Source organism: Danio aesculapii, chromosome 3, assembly GCF_903798145.1.
Source record: "Danio aesculapii chromosome 3, fDanAes4.1, whole genome shotgun sequence".
Lineage (NCBI taxonomy): Eukaryota > Metazoa > Chordata > Actinopteri > Cypriniformes > Danionidae > Danio > Danio aesculapii.
In genome coordinates this window covers 6450710-6469764 of record NC_079437.1, presented here as the reverse complement: position 1 = coordinate 6469764, position 19055 = coordinate 6450710, and the positions used below count along the sequence as shown (strand labels likewise).

At 40.8% G+C, this 19055-nt stretch overlaps 1 protein-coding gene across 1 annotated transcript; it reads right to left on the bottom strand.

The window, feature by feature from the left end:
- Positions 1-4651: 4651 nt before the first annotated feature.
- LOC130220756 (alpha-2-macroglobulin-like protein 1) lies at positions 4652-18158 on the bottom strand. The gene is given in 35 exon segments (XM_056452992.1): positions 4652-4730; positions 4821-4926; positions 5172-5252; positions 5323-5404; positions 5929-6050; positions 6141-6362; positions 8504-8688; positions 8850-9012; positions 9103-9177; positions 9255-9411; positions 9479-9554; positions 9705-9881; positions 10238-10321; positions 10405-10456; positions 10528-10649; positions 10719-10842; positions 10919-11144; positions 11247-11397; positions 11544-11637; positions 11720-11845; positions 12037-12186; positions 12261-12326; positions 12328-12474; positions 12533-12760; positions 12838-13008; positions 13079-13188; positions 13256-13376; positions 15037-15151; positions 15230-15314; positions 15386-15551; positions 15658-15678; positions 15766-15818; positions 17048-17204; positions 17471-17654; positions 17944-18158. Coding segments are annotated over 35 exon segments (4455 nt in total). The 3' UTR covers positions 4652-4689.
- Between the last annotated feature and the right edge of the window lie 897 nt (positions 18159-19055).

The window sequence follows — 19055 nt, the reverse complement described above, 5'->3', positions numbered from 1 at the left end:
ATATGCAATTGTTTATGTAGGGAAGATGTTATATCTCTTCCTTTCCTCCGGGGGGAGCTGTGTGTTGTGTTTGGCTTCAGTTGTGTTTCCTTGTGGGAAAGGAAAAGAGGATTGATCCAGCTCTACACGGAATCTGTTTAATTTTGTCAATAATCTTTGCCATCCATGTTGTTTTATGAGATATGTTATAGTTAGGGCATTAACTAATGTGGGGATGTGCTTATTTTTGATAGATTGACTTTCATTTCTGATATTTTAGATGTTTCCATGCGGCAGAGCATATTTTATGTTGTTTTAGGATTGATAGTGCATTTTATTTGGTTGGTTCTTTATATTCTGAATATATTTAACATTTCCTTGTGGTCCCAGTCCTCTGTAGCACACCCTTGTGTTGTATGTAATAGTGTTGTCCCGGTACTGACATTTTAAAAACTCCATTTCCTGCTAACATTTAAGCTCCGTTGAACACTGCTCTACAGAAATGACTATAATTGGCCATGAAGGTCATCAGTTCACCACTCTTCACTGAGTGCAAACACATATACAGGGATACTGGAGCATTATAAAGCTGCGAAGATCAGTCGAGTCATCAGCGGATCGCTCGTCTATGTTTACACTCTGTAAACAGTGGTGAAGTGTGGTGAACTGACGACATTTCTGTTAAGCATTGGTGAATACTATGGCAAATCAGCAGTGTTTAAGAGCACGCTCAACAGTGCCTAAATGTTTGTGGTGAATGGATGTTTATTAAAGAGCCCCTATTATGCATCAAAAAGGGTCAAATTTTCGTTTGGGGTCTCCAACAACAGGCTGATATGCATGCAAAGTCAAAAAGCACGTTAATTGTCTTATATTATGCATTTAATTTTACCCATTTCAGTGACTCCCATATGATTTGTTCAGCGATTCATTTGTCCCCAAATCCATCCTTTGCGTGAGGTTATTCTGTGCTGATAGGACTGATGACAGTCTGTTGTGATTGGCCGACAGCATTCAGCGCAAGAAAGAGAGAAATGGCCAGCATGGCTTATCAACAATATTGTCGTCAGCCTGCAGAGTGTATGTGTGAGCATACCTGCCAACACACCCGTTTTTCCCGTCTCCCGTATTACAGACCTATCTCCCACCACCCTACCGTTTTGTTATTTCTCCTGGAAACCCCCTCCACCCCCGGTCCTCAGCATTTTCGTATGGTCTGTGAAACCCCCGGGTCACCAACATTGGTATTGAATCCGATCGCAACGGCAGCCCGAAACACACTTCATAGTACAGTTACTAACACCCCCAAACCTAACCCCACCTGGTCTCCCAGATTTTCAGGGACAAATGTTGGCAGGTGTGTGTGTAAGCCCAATGCAGGTGTGCATTAAAGTAAAACTGTTAACACACCAGCATATTGCTCTATTCTTAACCATAAATAAAACAGTGACACACATTCAGTATTAATCCACACAGTGGCAAAAGCTGAACTATTTTGAAACTTGACGGCTGCACCTGTGTAGGAACAGCTGACGGTGGCCATAGCAACGACAAACAGCAGTGAAACACGAGCTTACAAACGCGTTTAAATCACGCACGCGTCACGCTTTCAACGTGGTTTTAGACGTGATATGAGAATATAAAGAGTTAACCTGATACAGTACAAGCAGTTACAAGTAAAAAACACAATTGAATACATCATTTGCAAGCTAGAGAAAACAAGGAGGCAACCATTTTAATCGCACATACTTACACTCGTGAAATGGAGGAAGAAACTGATCCAAGAAGTGTTTACTGTAAAGTTCCTGTCAAGCTCTGCAAAGTCCCATATGGTATTTCCTGGTCCTTCCTTTAACAAATGGTTGACGTATCCCCCATTGTAAGCATGTAGATTGCTAAAGTACTCTTTAGAAAAATGGTGGGAAGACAGCACAAGGCTTGGGTTATAATGTTGAGGTATTTTTGCAAAAATAAACCTTAACCACTGACCCTTCATAGTTATATCTTTGGGAAGGAAAATAACACAAATTTTCCCTCACACTTCCAATAATATCCAGCTGAGCACAGCGTCTTCACGACATGATTCAACCAGGTTCTGCTACAGTGTTTGTGGGTGGGGCCAAGGGTTTCAATTTCCATGAGTTTGCATGTGCAACAAATGGGCGGGGCTTAAGTTCTGTATCGACGTCATACCGGCACGACTAAAGACGATTAATTTGCAGCACTATGACTTTTTTTTATAGGTGAATCAGTAATTTTAAACACAGTGCACTTTCAGATTTAAAGGGCTCCTATGGTGAAAAATCTACTATGCGTGTAAGACCGTCATATTGGGGTGAAATAAACACACACAGTCCTTTTTTTTTTCAATTTAACAACAAAAATGGTGGACCAATTGGAGCGGTTTTTAGATCAACCACAACTTGACGTAGGAGTGCGGTCCCCCCGCCCACCAATATCGCATCACCGAATCCTGTTTGTCATTTCACGTCCACCATTTTCAGCATGTGAGTCAAAGCGATGTCACTACTAAAGCTACGGTCACACTGGGCGCTGCGAAAAGGGGCTGCGAAAAGTCGTGCGGCGCTGCGAAAAGGGGCGGGATTTAACAAGCTTATTAGACATTAAAAAAGCTAGCAATTGCTTCTTGTTTTACATTTCTGCCCAGAGAGGTGCTGTTTTGATCCTCGATTGGTCTCACGCAGTCAAGTGATGCGATTTCGCAGGTCAGAGTTCACCAAGCTTGAACTTTGCACCGCAGCAACATGCGAAACTTGACGCATGACCCCGCGTTTCCGTTCTGACGTATTCGTGTGCATATGAATGGAAGTCTATGGGAGGAAAAGTCAAGTGTGACCGCAGCTTTAAGGAACACCCTTGCTCTATTTTTAGATGCAAGGCTCATTGGGCTCAACACAAGATCAGCATTCATCACATGATCGCTGTAATCGGAATTATTGTTTGTAACTTAGTTTGTAGGTAGGTTTGCAAACTATTACTTTTCATTGCGTCTATCTCAAACTTCAGCCATTAGCATTTCTCGAGGTCACAGAAGCTCCCTGTGAGTGTGATCTTAACTAGGTGCAGCTGAAAGTGCGCATTTGCCTCAAGTGAGTGTCGCTCCATTGGAAATAAAATTATGAACTTGCCTGCAGGTCTCACACCAGAAGCGCCGCTCGGCGACGCTAAGCGCCATGCATTTTAGAATTCTAAACATAGGTTTCTATCAGGGTACACAACGGAGCTTCAAGTCGGCGGCTGTCCGCGGTGCCCAGCCAGGATTCGGGACACTTCATGTTTCTGCTGCGCCACAGAGCTCCATCTGAATGGCTTCATTTTAAATAACATGTGAATGTCCATGTCTGGTGTTCTGTGTCGCAGCTCTAAGTGGGTCATCCAGTGCCTCAGTCAAAGTTAATTCAGTGTGCGTGGTTAGTGTCGGTGTACACACTCAGAACTTTAAATTTAGGCACTGAAATTTTAAGGAGTCCCTATTCTGGGTTTTTGAAAATGAACTTTCAACTGTGTGCTAGTTTATTCTAATATAGTGAAAGAATCAGTTTGTTATCTTGTTTAATAAGTGGCATCTAAAAAGTGTGTTTGGTAAACAAAATGTTAGCCAACTAGTGCCGTTTTCTTTAACTTATCAGAAAGTGACTATCTTTGACTATTTTTATTTTTACCATCTACTTCGAACAGACCTTCAGGACACTCGGAAAGTTGTAAAATTATACATTTTGCTATGGTAATGAGTTTTGTGAAATTGACCGGTGGAGAGCAATGTGACCTGCTAGTAAGTGTAGTTTGAGTGTGGGGGGGGGGGGGGGGGGGGGGGGGGGGGATAATTCATTAATTGAATTACTTCAATTCTAGGTGTGTACTATGGTGATACAAAATCCAGTGTGAAAAATAGGCTGATTAAACAGATTTAATTAAATAAGCTTAATATAAAAATCAATAAACCTTTATGAACTACATGTACTGTTTTGTAATATCAGTTGTAGATAGACATGAGCAAACTTAACATGTAGGCAAATTGCATGCAAGTGTGCCTAAATTTATTAATTACCTTACATGCATAAACCATCTTTAGTAAAAATATTTACATTCATGGTGCAGCACAAATTCTTAAAATAATTGCAACTGACTGACAAACTTGTGTCTGAGAAATTCTTACCCGAGCTAAAAAACTAATTAAAAATCACTTGTCGCATCAGCAGCTCATTTACTGTGATGAGGGAAAAGCTTCAGTGCTGGTTCTAGACAGTGCAAATTACAACATACTTGATAGTAATACAAAGGCCAAATACCTTGGGGGGGGGGGGGGGTAACATGTTGACAGTCAAAAAGGTGTACACATGGTTTGAATATTGGTGGAAAGTTATTGTAGGCAATTGTTTTATGTAAGGATTTAGTTAAAGTGCAGTTCATGCTACATCTTGTTGGTATGCTTTGAGGGGTATGGAACGAGTTGTGAAGTATTCATCAGCCTGATAGTCTGTGGGAAGAAGCTTTCCTTCGGTCAGCTGGTAGGCGACAAGGCTGCAGAACGGTCTACAGGAGTTAAATAAAAAAATAAAATAAAAAAAAAAGCTAAACACTTAGCTATTAAATATAGCTGCAAGCTAGATTGGTGTAAACCTCTAGATCTTAAACCCAACATGACAACAGATTCACTTAAAATCTTTTATTAAACACACTGAAGCATGATCATGGACAGGGGGGAGTGTACGTGGTCTCAAATTTATCATCTGCAAGAGAGAAAGAAAGAAATAAGAGCATGATCACCCTCTACAGGAAATTAAGATCAAAAAGGTTGAAGTGAAATGGTAAAGACATACTTCTCTGGTAATAGTCATAAATATTGATGACCGCTGGCTTCAGATTCTGCACTGCAACAGCCCGTGTCAGCTGTATATTGAAGGTCACTGGAACACCTTTGGGAACCTGTGGCCAGAAGCAAGAGTATTGGGTCACCCTTCATAAAAAGTACTGACTGCTCCAGTGCAAAGAAATTGAGGGATTTAGTCAGACCATAAAGCAAGTCTGAAGGTTTAAAAACTCACTTTGGAAGAGAAAAACTTTCCTGACAAAATTAAAAAAACAAAAAAAAAACAAAACAGCTACTCTGAAAGCTCATTTCACCAACTGAGTCTTTAAGGTAGCAAGTTTAGTAGAAACTCCAGTCTCACCTCTTGTAGATAGACAAGGACGTGATCACCATCTGAATCAACCCTCTGCACTAATGGAGCAAAATTAGGTGGGGATCCAAGCTGAGAGGAAAAACCAACACTTAGCAAGCAGTGTCAAAAGTTCCCAAAGTACGCCACACATTATACAAACCAGTGAGGTGTCTGCAGTGAATCCTGACAACACCTTGATGTCCACTAGAACCATGTTAGTAGTTGGCTTTGGACCAGTGTATCTAGATAGAGGGGGAAAAAAAAATAACCCACACAACATTTCAGATCTGATGGTTGAATACAAGCAAAAAACCCATCTCTAAGAGTCATCAACGGACAAAAATATGAACTGCGCAAACAGTTTCTCATTGGGAGAACTATAAAAAGCATAAACACCAGCTGAAAGATTGTTTAATCTCTGAGAAGCAATGAAGAAATTTGCAGTAAGTGTTGTACCAGGTTTGAAGGATTACAAACTAACATGTCATAACTGACAAGCTCAGTCAGATGATCATTAATGAGATTGTTAAAAAGGTTCTGTATGCAAGTTGGACTCAATACGATATTCCAAAGAAATATGGAAGGGGGATTGTCAAATTGACTGTTGAGCAAATCAGTTTAAGTCTTTACACAGAATTGACCAGCCTTAAATAATTACATGTACAACTCAAAAGCAGATCAACTTGAGTTGATCTTAGAAACTGATTTTATACACACACACACAGTCAAAAACCACAAGTAAAACTCAAAGGAAAGCAGTTCTTACTGCACTGTGAAGGTCAACATCAGATTGACTGGTGCAGCCTGGCAGTCTCCAGTCACCTTCGCAACAACACTCAATGTTTTGGAAACCGTAATAGGAGTTGGGATGTTGTAGAAACAGGCAACCTGCAAGTTCAAACAAAAAAAAAACAAGGCAAAATGTTTGGCAAATGAATTATGAGCACAAACAGAAGTAGTGAAGGTGAAATTACAGACCTGTACAGAAGCACAGGCAGATCCCCTTGCTACAACACTATATGTGCCAGGAAAGTTGTTCAGTGAATTTCTCTGATACAGCAAGCGGTTGTTGGGAGTCACAGCAAAGTTGAAAACATCTCCTGCTGGCTCTGAGGACTGAACTGTAACTGTGATAGAGCCTCCAGGGCTGTACACTTGAGCAGCATACAGAGCCAAGGCCTGAAGAGCCACCACTGTGTCCTACATAAAATACAAAAAGATCAAACTTAGAGATATTCAAACCATTCAGAAGAACTTAACCAAACAGTAGATGGAACCATTTGGCAGGTTCAATTATCTAATCAATTGGATTAACCAGACGTCAGTCAACTAAGTATTTGGGCACATTCATGCAACAAGAGCATTCAAGTATCAACGCATATGTACCAGGGATGAACAAATTCTGTCCTGAAGGGCCAGTGTCCAGCAGAGTTTAGCTCAAAGTCCAATTTAAACCACACCATACACAAAAGTTCCTGCCAGGTGTGAATTGAAGCAAGTTCGCTAAACACTGCAGTACACTGGCACTCCAGGACAGAGTTTGGCCACCCCTGGGGTAACCCTAATCAAACACCTGAACAACCTAATCTGGGTCTTACTAGGTAAATTTGAAACACCCAGGCAAGTATGTTGAGGCAAGTTGGAGCTAAACCCTGCAGGGCACCGGACCTCCAGGCACAAGTTTTGTGACCCTGGTTAAGGGCAATGGCAGTGTTGGCCTTATTAGTGGACCTTGTCAATGGTCGAATCTTAAGGGATCACAGTGATTATGGTCCACGATGATGACTGGCTTAGCATTTTCAAATTTCCAAGATCTAGTCTAAATTTTGGAAAAGACAGCAAGGAGCCACGCATAACTAGTTCCCTTACATGTGCTGACAACTGGTTCTTTCCAAATGGACCTGTCAGACTGCTCTGGGTTAAGCCAGTCGTCTTGGAGCAGTGCAATGCCAGCTCTGTGAGACTGGATCATCCGCATGTCTAGCGGGTATATAAAAGGTTTTCAATACCATGCAGTTGACCAGCCAAACATTAGCTGCAAATTGCACTTATCGCCAGTTTTCCTAATGTGATCGGAGCGATCGACTGCACACACATTGCTATAAAAAAGGCGCTATCTGAAGACGAATTTGCATACGTGAAAAACATTTCAATTCAATAAATGTGCAAATAATATGTGATGCTCAAATGCGCTTAAATATTGTGGCAAGGTGGCCTTGGTCAACCCATGATTTATTCATCCACAAACAGCATGGTTGGGATAAGGCTCCAAGGTGGCAGGGTGCACGATGGGTGGCTCCTTGGTGAGTGATTCATTTAAAAGATTCCAGCTAAGTTTGTTATTTTGTGTAATTTAACTGCATATCAGGAGACCATGGTTATCCATTAAAGATGTGGCTTTTAACCCCCCTCAACAACCCATAAACTGGCCAAGAGCACCGATACAATGATGCTCTCGCACTCGGTCAGTTGTAAAGCGGGCGATTGTGCAGCTGTGGCGCTGCCTTGATAAGAGTGGAGGGGTGCTGCTATACCGCCCTAGTAAAGTGTTCCTCTAATACATCCATGTCTACCACAGACACGGATACTACTCCAGACAGTAAAGTGTCACCCACAATTGAGGCAACTCTCTCCTCAAAGGGTGTTACTTGCGCATCCCGTTCCCCTGCCTGTTCGGTCCACACTTTGACTGTGCCGATGTTCTCCTCTTAACCTGCACCCGAATACGTCGAAATATTTCTTTTTTTAATTCACTCAGTGCGATGTTCAGACCCCACTGCATTAACTGCATCAGCTAAACTCCCACTCCATTTTTTTCCTTTTGTTATTAATTCCAGAGGACAATCTTGCAAATAACAGTTTCTCCAGTCTACTTCCGATAGGAGCACCTCCAATTCACATTCTGTGAAGTTTCTCTTCTTGCTTGCATTTTTCATAGCTTCTTCATTTGGTTTTGCCAAAGTGGAGTCATTATAATTAAACCGGAGAGGAGGCAGGAGGGTTTTTGCGCTCAGTTTCACGTTAATTCCGATGTACAAAGAGAATGTGAGAAATTCCGCGTACGCAGTGTTTCATACATATGATTTTTAAATTTTTTTTTTACTGTGTACACACATTTATAGCTGTCCGTACACTTCTCGTATCAATTCAACGCAAGTCTTTGTACATGAGGCCCCTGATCTGTACTAAAAAGCACACCCTTTTTATGCTCCATTCAGCAGAAGCTGGTCCAAAGATTGCACTGCAATTATAAGCACACTTCTATCGATGATTAATGCAGGTTTGTTATGTTCGCAACAAGCCACACCTGAATTATGCTAGTGTTTGCAAGCGGATGTCACCTGAGTAGATGTAAAGCCACCATAAGGATTCTGCTGGGCCACAAGCCAGTTGACAATGCGGTTAGCATAACCCAGGTTAGCAGTGGTCACAGGCTGTACAGTGAGAACCGCTAGCAGAACATATGCACTGATCTCCACTGCCAGGGTTTCCCCAAATGTAGTCTGAGACCAGTGGAGAGTAGTACCTAAAATAAAAAAATAAATAAAATAAAAAAAGGGGTTGGACAAGAGAAGGCTGGCTTCAAGAAAACAAACTTGTGCCGGACATAATCACTAGCCAGAGGTAGACTCCTTGCTACACCAAATTTGGAAATGCACCACTACAGAACACTGGCAGCTATGATACCTTCAGAAATTGCAATATTTCTCAGGGCACTTAAAAGCTGTGCCCGAGTGTTGGTCTCTCCAGCCAGACTGAAGGTGTAGGCGAGCAGAGCAGTTACATAAGTGTTTCCCAGATTTCCAACTAGAGGCCTCAAAAACGACAGAGCTTTAGTAATGACAGGATCCTAGAAAGAGAGAGAGAGAGGCCAAGTTCAAGCAAAGTACTACAAAACCCACTCGCAGTGATTTAGTTCTTGGATGAACAATATTTTTACCGTGACAGGGACGCCTATTTCAAGCAGTGATGCAACAATGTAGCCAGTCATGGTCACGTCATCACCAACTCCACCCTAAAACGCAACCGCATCAAACACCTTCAGGATCAGTCTCAGCTTAGTAACAGCGGGTTTGAAGAGATGTGACATACCTTCATGTCATTGTGGTACAGAGTGCCCTGCTGCATAAAACCACCATTTGAACCCTGTTTGCTTATTAACCAGTCCTTTGCACTCTTAAGAACATTGGGATCTATGTAGGTGAAGTTCCTTGCTAGGCCAAAAGTCCTCATGACAAAAGCGGTCAACCTGGATACAGAGCTATTTAAGTTACACAATACTTAAATCATCAAGACTTGAACTGCAGGACACGAACCATGTATTAGATGGATCGTAACCAAAAGTGCTGAATGAACCGTCACTGTGCCTGTAGTTCAGCTCTCCTTGATATCCTGTTCCAGTCAAAGACACAAATTTGATTAAGACACACACACACACACACACACACACACACACAGAGAGAGATGAAGCTAAACTCTGCAGGATACAGACCCTCCAGAACAGAGTTAAGGTATCCCTGGTGTAAACAGATTTAGTCATACCAATCTGAAGATAGCTTGTTGCAGTGTCTTGGATGGCTGGGGTGAGCTGTGCAGTTACTGTCAGATACCGTAGGATGTAAATATTGGGTGCAAGAATGATCATATTCTGTTCTCCACAGCCAGAAGGCATCCGTAGCAAATTGGCCAGATTGTTCAGTGCACGACCCATTATGTCCCCTTCGAAAAGAGTGAAAAAACAACAAGTTGTGGATGGAGGATCCAGGTTTAGATTTGTTTAGTCACAAAATCAGTTGAAGCAGACAACATGTGAAAGGCAATGCATTGGCAATAAACACTGGGCAGAGGCTGGATAATTTAAACACCTAAAAAGCATTTGAAACTGAGAAATATATGCACAAGATCAATCAGGCAAAGAAAACTTATTTTTGATTTAAAGTCAGACTGGATAAACAGGGCAGACTAGTAGTGACTGCCGCTCAAGCATAACTGCCCTGCCCCCAAGGGGAAAAAATAAAAATAAAAAGTTTGTTCAATCATACGGCAGTGTAGTTTCCCTTTAGCAAACCCTTTACCAATGACTGATACAGAGCATCTGGCTGATCCTTGGATGACAATTTTTGGAAATGTGATCTTCACTACTTCTGACAGCATGTTTCCTGTAAACCAAACAACTAAAATCAGCAGATATCACCAAGATCTCTAGCAGATTAGGGAGCATATATTGAAAAATCAAACTAACCCTTTGGACAGAGTAACCAACTTCGGATGAAGGTCCTTTCCACACCTTCAGCCTAAAGGAACAAAATGAATCAGTAAAATGCCACAATGAGCGCCACTTTCAATCTACAGAATAGTTACCAACCAGAACCAGCAGACTTCGAGTGACTATGTCAATGCGTCCTCTTGATGGTACAGTGACAACCTGATTGTCACACAATTCCTGGGACGGACTGGCCTCGGCACTGACAGTAACATTTAAAGTTCCTACAATAGAAAAATCAAATGAGTAACAGCCTCATATTCTCCCACTTTCAAATCAAGTCAAAAACTAACCAATAACAGAAGCAGTTAAAGCCCATTTGAAAGTTGTTCTTCCATTGGCAGGGAGAGTGGATGAATATTGATCATTAAGAGATTTAAGAGTGAAGTTGGAGGATGGTGTTGGAGTCACTTGAACCTGACAAAGAATAACAGCATTAGTGGCCATTGAGCAGAGACATAAGTGGATTAGTGCAACACCAATGAACCCAGACCTTGATGCATTGGGACAGATAGTTGAAGACCGTTGCCTTCAGCTCAAACAACTCCCCACGGATTATCGAGTAAGGCAGGGTGAGCTCTAGGAAGAAGGGCTGGAAGGCAGTCAGCAGAACTGGTGGAGCCAAACCAAAACCATTGGAGGACAGACAGAAGGCCTCAGCGTCCCATGTAGTGATAGTATCAGGAACTGTGAGGGGAACTGAGGCCAATCCAGAGTCTCTGAGGATAAAGCCCACAGGCAAGGCGGGGGAAGAAAATGGGTCATGCATACACACATGAATGCATACATACACACATACATGCATACATAGTTTCACTAACCCCACATGAGCAAGTTGCCAGATCCACGTTTCTGGAAAGTAAGTCCTGATAGTCACATCAACAGCAGAGGAACCTCCAGCAACTTCTGCCATTGCTACAGGGGCAGGAGGTTCTCTAGCCATAGCAAAAACAGCATCTCGAAAAGGAACTACTGAAAAGACAAATTAAACTCTTAAAATGTTTTGGTAAGGGGAAATTGTTAAATAGCAGACCTTTGAAAAATATCGCAGATTTAAAAAAAGGATTTTTTTTTTAATTAATTTATTTATTTATTTATTTTTAAGCAAACAGACATACCCCCTCGAAAGTTGGGATAGTAAACCAGGTCCTTGTACATCATGCACGGAGGTGCTCGAACTGGCAGATTTGTTGCAATCTTGATTCCCACACTCTGTTCAAAAATACAAAAATCTATGCAATTTATTTATATATATATATATATATATATATATATATATATATAAAGTTTCTACCTTAAAAGTGTTATAAGCTTGATCTGTAGGAACAGCTCGACGGGATCTAATGCTATAGCAGTTCTGTTGATCTTCAGCACCAGGCGGATAATTAGATAGCAATTGCAGTGGGAGCAAGTTAAACACCTAAGGAGTGAGAAAAAAAAAAAACCTTAGATGGCTGTACTATGCTAAAATCACTGCATCCTTTGTAGTCTAATCGTACAGCACCTTCAGATGATAAGTCAAGCTCAAAATTCATTCTAGAGAATGCATTTATCTATTCATTTATCCAATTAGAACAGTCAATATTTTTAACCAATGATTCAGACAGTTACCGCCTCTGCGTTCAAACGTCCTCCTGATTGCACGATCAATACGCTCTGATCTATAGCACTGAGACCACACAGAGATCCTGCTTGAGCAGAGACGGTCAAAATATTTCCCTCACCAGGAACAGCTGTAGCGGGAGAGAACTGCAGAGAAACCTGCAATAAAACAAGCTCAATGAAACAAACTTTACCCCCCCACATGAAGCAAAGACAACTAGCTTGACAAATACCTGGTTTGAGAAACACTTCTCAGTGTCAAAAGATGCACTACCAGTCACTACGGTCTGACTGGGCAGAAACACAGAAGACCAGAATCTGCACCATTGGAGCCATATTGGCTAGAACCGAGAGATCAAATGTCACCGTGCCCTTCGTGAGGGTATCAGAAGCCAGAGCTTGAACAGTTTTAAACCCATGGAGAACGATCACTCCTCTGGACATGACCTAACAGACCGCTAGATTAGTACCAAACAAATGGATTAACAAAGACAAGTCAATTTACCATATAGATGATGTCAGCACTGTAGTCGCCAGTCTCTCCAACAAATGAATACTTGACAGTCACTGGATAAGTGGTGCCACACTTCAGCGGCTGCTCAAGCTTCACTATAGACATATCACTAAAGGTTGGGTTGGCAGGAGCAGCAGTTCGGGAAAGACGAACCACCTGTGCATCTGTAGTGAAGTATGGCGAATTGTAATCATAATAAGCCTGTGGAGTTGCACTTGCCTGGGGGAAAATATGAGAAGTTAAGCATTTCTTGCAAGAGCAAGTAGCATTTGTTCAAAATTACTGCCAATTCATACCACAAGATTCAGATCAGCTTTAGGAAAACCAGTTGTGTCAAGGGAAAACATGGCAAGTCCATTCTCATTTGTGGTTAAAGTGAACCGCAGTTTGTGTGGCCATTGGCTGCTGTCCAGGAGATAGACTGTCTTGCTATTGATTGGGTTACCATTGAAATCAGACACTGAGATCTGTAAGGGAGGGGGGGGGGGTATTAAGGTATACCAAATAGAGATTTCTACAAATAGTGATTCAACTCACCTTTCCATTCACTGTTGACCCATAATCATAGAACTTCGGGAGATCCACGAATGTGACCTTGCCAACTTCAAATGTAATTGACACAGTTGTGGATTTGGACATGACTACACCTGGAAGGAAAACACAAATATGAAGGCAGACACCACCGCACACCACCATACCAACACCAACACTTACCTGTTCCCTCCTCAGTGACAGTGACATTAATGGCAAAAGAGTTTTGCAGGTTACTCTCAAAACTGGTGCCGAAAAACACTGATGTACTGAGTGTAAGAGAGGCACAGCCAGTGCCAGTCGTCTGGTAGGAAAGAAAAAAAAAAGAAAAAAAAAAGGCTGATCAGACACAAATAAATAAATTTAATTATTTATTCAATTAATTAATTACTACCTTAAAAATCACACTGGTTTTGTGAACCATGCATTGGTCAAATGTTTACTTGCACATCAGATGCATAAATGATAGTTTGCCTGGTCCTCTAGGCTGGCTTACTGTAATGAATCCACTATTAAATGAACTTCAGCTTATGCAAAACACAGCTGGCAGTTTTTAAAAGCTCAAGACAAGACAACCACCCCAATGTTATCTTCCTTGGACTGACTACCTGTTAAGTGCCATATTGATTAGAAAGTATTGCATTTTACTTGCAAGACTCTAAATAAAATTGGTTGGAAAAAGGAGCGAGACTGTCTCCCTACAATCCCACCTGATCGCAAACTCAGGGCTTCAAACACGGTCCAGCAAACACCACTAAAGGAGGTTGAGATTCTGAAATAGATTCTGAAATAGCCTGCCTGCTAACGTCCAAGGCTCAGAAATGGTTTAAAACTAGATTAAACGCTTGCACAACATACACGATAGATCACATAACTGTAGAAGTCAATTCACGCTTCCAATGAAATAGTCTACATTGACATCTCGTGCAAATTATAAAAAAGCAGGTACCATCTCAAAACCTCTAGATCGAAGACCTGTGAAGCATGCCAACCATCAGAGATCGGAGGACTCACATGTAAATTTTACTACACCGTATAACTGCAGTTTACTTGTCTATATACTGCCAACTAGGGTTGGCTATCATTTGGCATCGTTTTAAGATCAATTTATCACCGGTACTTTTAAAATGGTACTGGTGCCAAAACCAATACTTTTGATATATTGAATTGATACACATTTCTTTTGATCATTTGTTTGTTAGCATGAATACAAGACTTGCATTTTGTATCCAACATTACAGTAGCTTACTACTAACCCGTGGAAAGGTGGTCATCAAAATCAGGGAACACCTTTTTTTCTAGGGTTGGGACTTGACTACATTTACGTGGCCATAAGTCATCTAATTATTTGCCTTCATCCGAGATGCCTTAATATTATATGGTTAAGGAGTTTACACGACATGCTTTTCGAATGTTCGTTTCATGACTCCATTTTACAAGTAACCGCACATACTGTAGATGAATAAATGTCATTACGTCACCACGCTCTACAACATTTCCTCTATTAGTTGTACTTGGTATTAAAATTACCCAATATATTGTATTTTTTAAAAGGCTTCATCCCGATCCCAACAGTACTGTAAAAATACTTATTGTAATAGTGTCAAAAAAAACATATTGACGTGCATATTTGCAGCTGTATCCCATCTAGAGTTCAGTAGTTAAGAGTTTACATGGTAGACTGTTAATCAGTATTGTGGTTAACCATGTGTGCCTTTGATGCTCCTTACGTTCTTGTTGCAGCACCAGTGGGCACCAAAATTCCTATGCTGATTTGGTACGCTGCATACCAGTTACCTAGCTTACCACCGGGTTTCAGTACCCTTCTGTCAACCCTTTACACAAGTCCTGAACTTCTAGTAGTTCTAGAAGTTCTAACTAACATTTAGGACTATCCATTATTTTAACTTCTAAACCTTTAAAAGTTAGAAGCAACCTAATCCTACACTTTACATTAGTTTTACCTTAGTGGATTTTTTCTGACACACACTGGTCACTTTAGGATCCTGAATGTAGGTAAGAGGCTGACGGCACACTTCCACAAACACTTGGCCAGGTACAGGCTGCCCAAATGTGTATCTGAGAAATATTAGAGATTAACCGACCATCCACAAGACAACAAGTGTAGCATCAGGAAAACTAAAAGGCTTCACTCACTTTGCACAGGCCTCAACTTTCAGTCCCACATCTGCAACACTATACGTCTGCGGTGTGTTTAGGGTCACGTCAAACTTGGGTAAAACTAAAGCAGAAAAAAGCTGTAAGACCTCAGATCTGCTGTTGTACGATTGGAGATGATATTAATAGATGTACCATATCGTTTCACATCAAAACTCTGGGAGATGATTCGGTCCCCAATATAAGCCTTCAGAGTGTACGTCCCAACCTGAGCTTCTGGGATCAAATCATGAGAAAGCTCCAAAATCCAGTTTGTAGAGGACACACTTGTCCATTGATTTATCCGGATATTACGAAAGTCCTAGGGGAAAAAAAAAAAAAAAAAGTTAGAAGCTCGGTCAAAAGTACCAAGGCAACATCCACAAGCAGCGCTTGTTAATACTAGCAACAAACAAACAGGTTCTTACCTCCAGCACGACCAGATTGTACTGCAAGAAAAAGATTCATTAGGCATTTAAAAAAAATAAATAAATAAAAGATGTTTGAAAAGCTTTAATGCATGAAGGCAGCCTTACCATTTGGTCAAGAGGCACAAGTTTATCAGTCATGGTAACAACTCTGAAATTCACTGAAAAAGAACAATTAACCACTTGTTACACTGGGCAGTTGATCAGAGGTCAAATTCACAAAACATTAAGACACTAAACTGATTTTCTTTTTCCATTTTGGTTTCCTAAAATAACCCATAACCTTTTAAAAAAATAAATAAATAAAAATTCCTCAACCTTAACCTTATAAAAAGACAACTGCCAGTTACAGATCCTCAGATGGTAGGAGTTAAAGGTTACCCTCAAACGTTACCCACAAACTTTAAATGTTTGCAGATTTTAGGGGGGAATTCTCGCTAATATGACAAACTCTTGATTCTTGGTGATTTGAACGTCCATGTATGCTGTACAGGTGATGCAATAGCAAAAGATTTTATTACTCTGCTCAATGCATTTGATCTAAAACAGGGGTCACTACTCTCGTTCCTGGAGGTCCAGTGCCCTGCAGGGTTTAGCTCCAACTTGCCTCAACACACCTGCCTGGGTGTTTAAAGTATACCTAGTAAAACCTGAACAAGCTAATCAAGTTGTGTTTGATTAGGGTTGGAGCTAAAATCTGCAGGACGCCAGACCTCCAGGAACAAGTTTGGTGATCCCTGATCTAGAACATGCAAGTATCCCAACTCATTTAGGACTGTTTTAGCTATTATAATTAGTGAGAGTTTGTTTTAGCTATAATTTTATACCTTTGGTTGGGTTTAATAGTGCTATATAAATAAAGCTGACATTGACATATGTAACCAGTTAAAAATTTCCCCCAATATTCAACATTCACTAGCACACTTAGCTGGGATGTATCAGGTGGCCAGAACTGGAATGACCACTACTTTAAAATTATAATTAAAGTAATTAACATTAATTTGTTGAAGCCATTTTAAAATCAAAATTAAATCTTGAATATACCAACAAGCAATTTATACCTAAAGCAGCAGTTCCCTAAACCACAAGTTGTCATCTACACTTCACACCACAAACCTGCTTGAGTTACAGGAAAGTAATTACAATAAAGATTGACAAAACGTCAAAAACTCGCAACCATCAACTACCATAATGCATTTTTTCCCATTATCGTAGTCAATGAATGCACGCCATCTTATGTTCAACAGAAACTCAAAGGTTTAGAAACACTTGAGGAAGAGTAAATGAGTACCACCACATTATTAGTGAGTGAACTGCCCCTTTAAGATGACTTGTGAATCTTATTGGACATCTTGCATGAAAACTCCAGTAAAGCTCATTTTCAGCTCACCTGTCTGTCCTGGATTGTAGAGTGGTTTGTCTGTCTGGATGAAGGTCAGAGGCAGATAAGACCTGAACATCACTTTACGCTCTTCAGTCTTTGTATTGGACGGTCCCTGAGCAACCACCCTCACCGTCTGCACTGAATCTCCACTTACTTGAGGAGCCTGCAGAGAAACAGTCAAGTAAAGAATTCACACTGAAGTCAAGTTTCTTCAATTTAAAAATTACACATCGTTCTTCTGTTGGACACAAGCAAAGATATTCTGAAGAATGCAGAAAAGCAGACATTGGCATCCATGGTAGAAAGTCAAGGACACCGCACACCACATCTTTGTGTTCAACAGAAGAAACTCAGCTTCGTAATACGGACAGAATTTTATTTTTGGGTGAACCCTTCTTTTGGTTTGGTGAATGCTGAAGCATCACAGACCTGGAAATTAAAACAGCGATGAAGCTTACTCCGGGACGTCTGCTGCACAAGTTGGGTTTCAGTGTTCTTGTCATCAACCAGAGAAATGGTCAATGTGAGACTCTCTTCAAGTCTCAGAAGGCTAACACACAGTTTAGCGTCAGAGCCAGACTCAATCAATGAAGGAAACATCACCATGAAGATCCTGCAAAAAAATAGACACATGGGTTTACAAATGTTATCTTGGGTCTATAATTTATTTACATATTTTACTGATTTTTCTGTCAGTTCTACAGTAAAACAATACACCAAATACAACTAACAATTTAAAAGCTAATGTTATTCATTCTCAAATTAGCGTTGCACTTAAACTCACGTCAACATTATACAATTTAAAGACTAAAGGGTTGAAGATTCTAATTAATTTGGAAACTCATCTATGGTCAAAAGTGGGACTAATGGCTAGAGTTTACAGGCAAGTTAATAATACTTACGGCCCATCAACAGTGACTGGTCCATCAACGATCACTGGTCTATCAATAATGATTGGTCTAAAGATAGGTTTATCAATAATGACTGGTCTATCAATAACCGGTCTCGGTTCTCTAGGGTCATCAATGTCAATAGGTTCAAAACGCCTGATACCATCAACAAAACAAAATAGGGCTGGAATGAGCCACTTCCAAACACTGATCTCCATCATAGCCATGAAGAGCAATCATCTAAAGTGTCTCCTTCAGACGCCCTGCACAATGTTTACTACAAGCAACAAATCGTGAACCCAACAGAGCTCCACCTAACCTGAAGGAAACTCAACACTGCACATTTATAGACTCTAATAAGACTAATAAGACACACCTGATTCAGCTCATTAGCAGAGACCACAGGATCTCACACTGAAGCTGCGGCCACACTAGAGTTTGAGCATGCGAAATCCTGTAGGGGCGGGATTAAACAAGATAATTATACATTAAAAAAGCGAGCGATTGGTCCTTGTTTTAAATTCCTGTCCAGAGGTCCTGTTTTGATCCTCGATTGGTCTCATGCAGTCAAGTCATGCAATTTCTCAGGTCAGAGTTCACCAAGCGTGAACTTTGCAATGCAGCGACCTGCGAAACTTGTCGCACAAGCTTGCATTTCTGGTCTGATGCAATCACGTGCGTATGAATGGAAGTCTATGGGGAGCAAGTCCAGTATGACTGCAGCTTTAATATGTTTACAAGGACAGCAATAATGCGATTTTAATGCGATTTAAGACAATACTTATATTAAAAGTCTACCACGTAAACAGCGATTTTTAATTAATTTAATCCGATTAAGGTCTTAATCAAACTAAACAGAAATAGAATTAGGACACGTGGAATATGCCGGTTTTAGTCACATTATTGAAGTGCAGTACAGACATGTAAACACCACAATCAAACTATTACCGTCATGACTTTTTGCTGCGTTTTGCGTCAGGATATTTCATACACACGCAGCTGTTTGACATTATTCTCTGCACAGAGTCAGTGAAGGACCACAGACACCTGTATCGCAAATTCAGAGTTTTTTGTTTCCCTCATACAGCGTGCAGTATCAAATGCCATTAAAACAAAACAGTTGT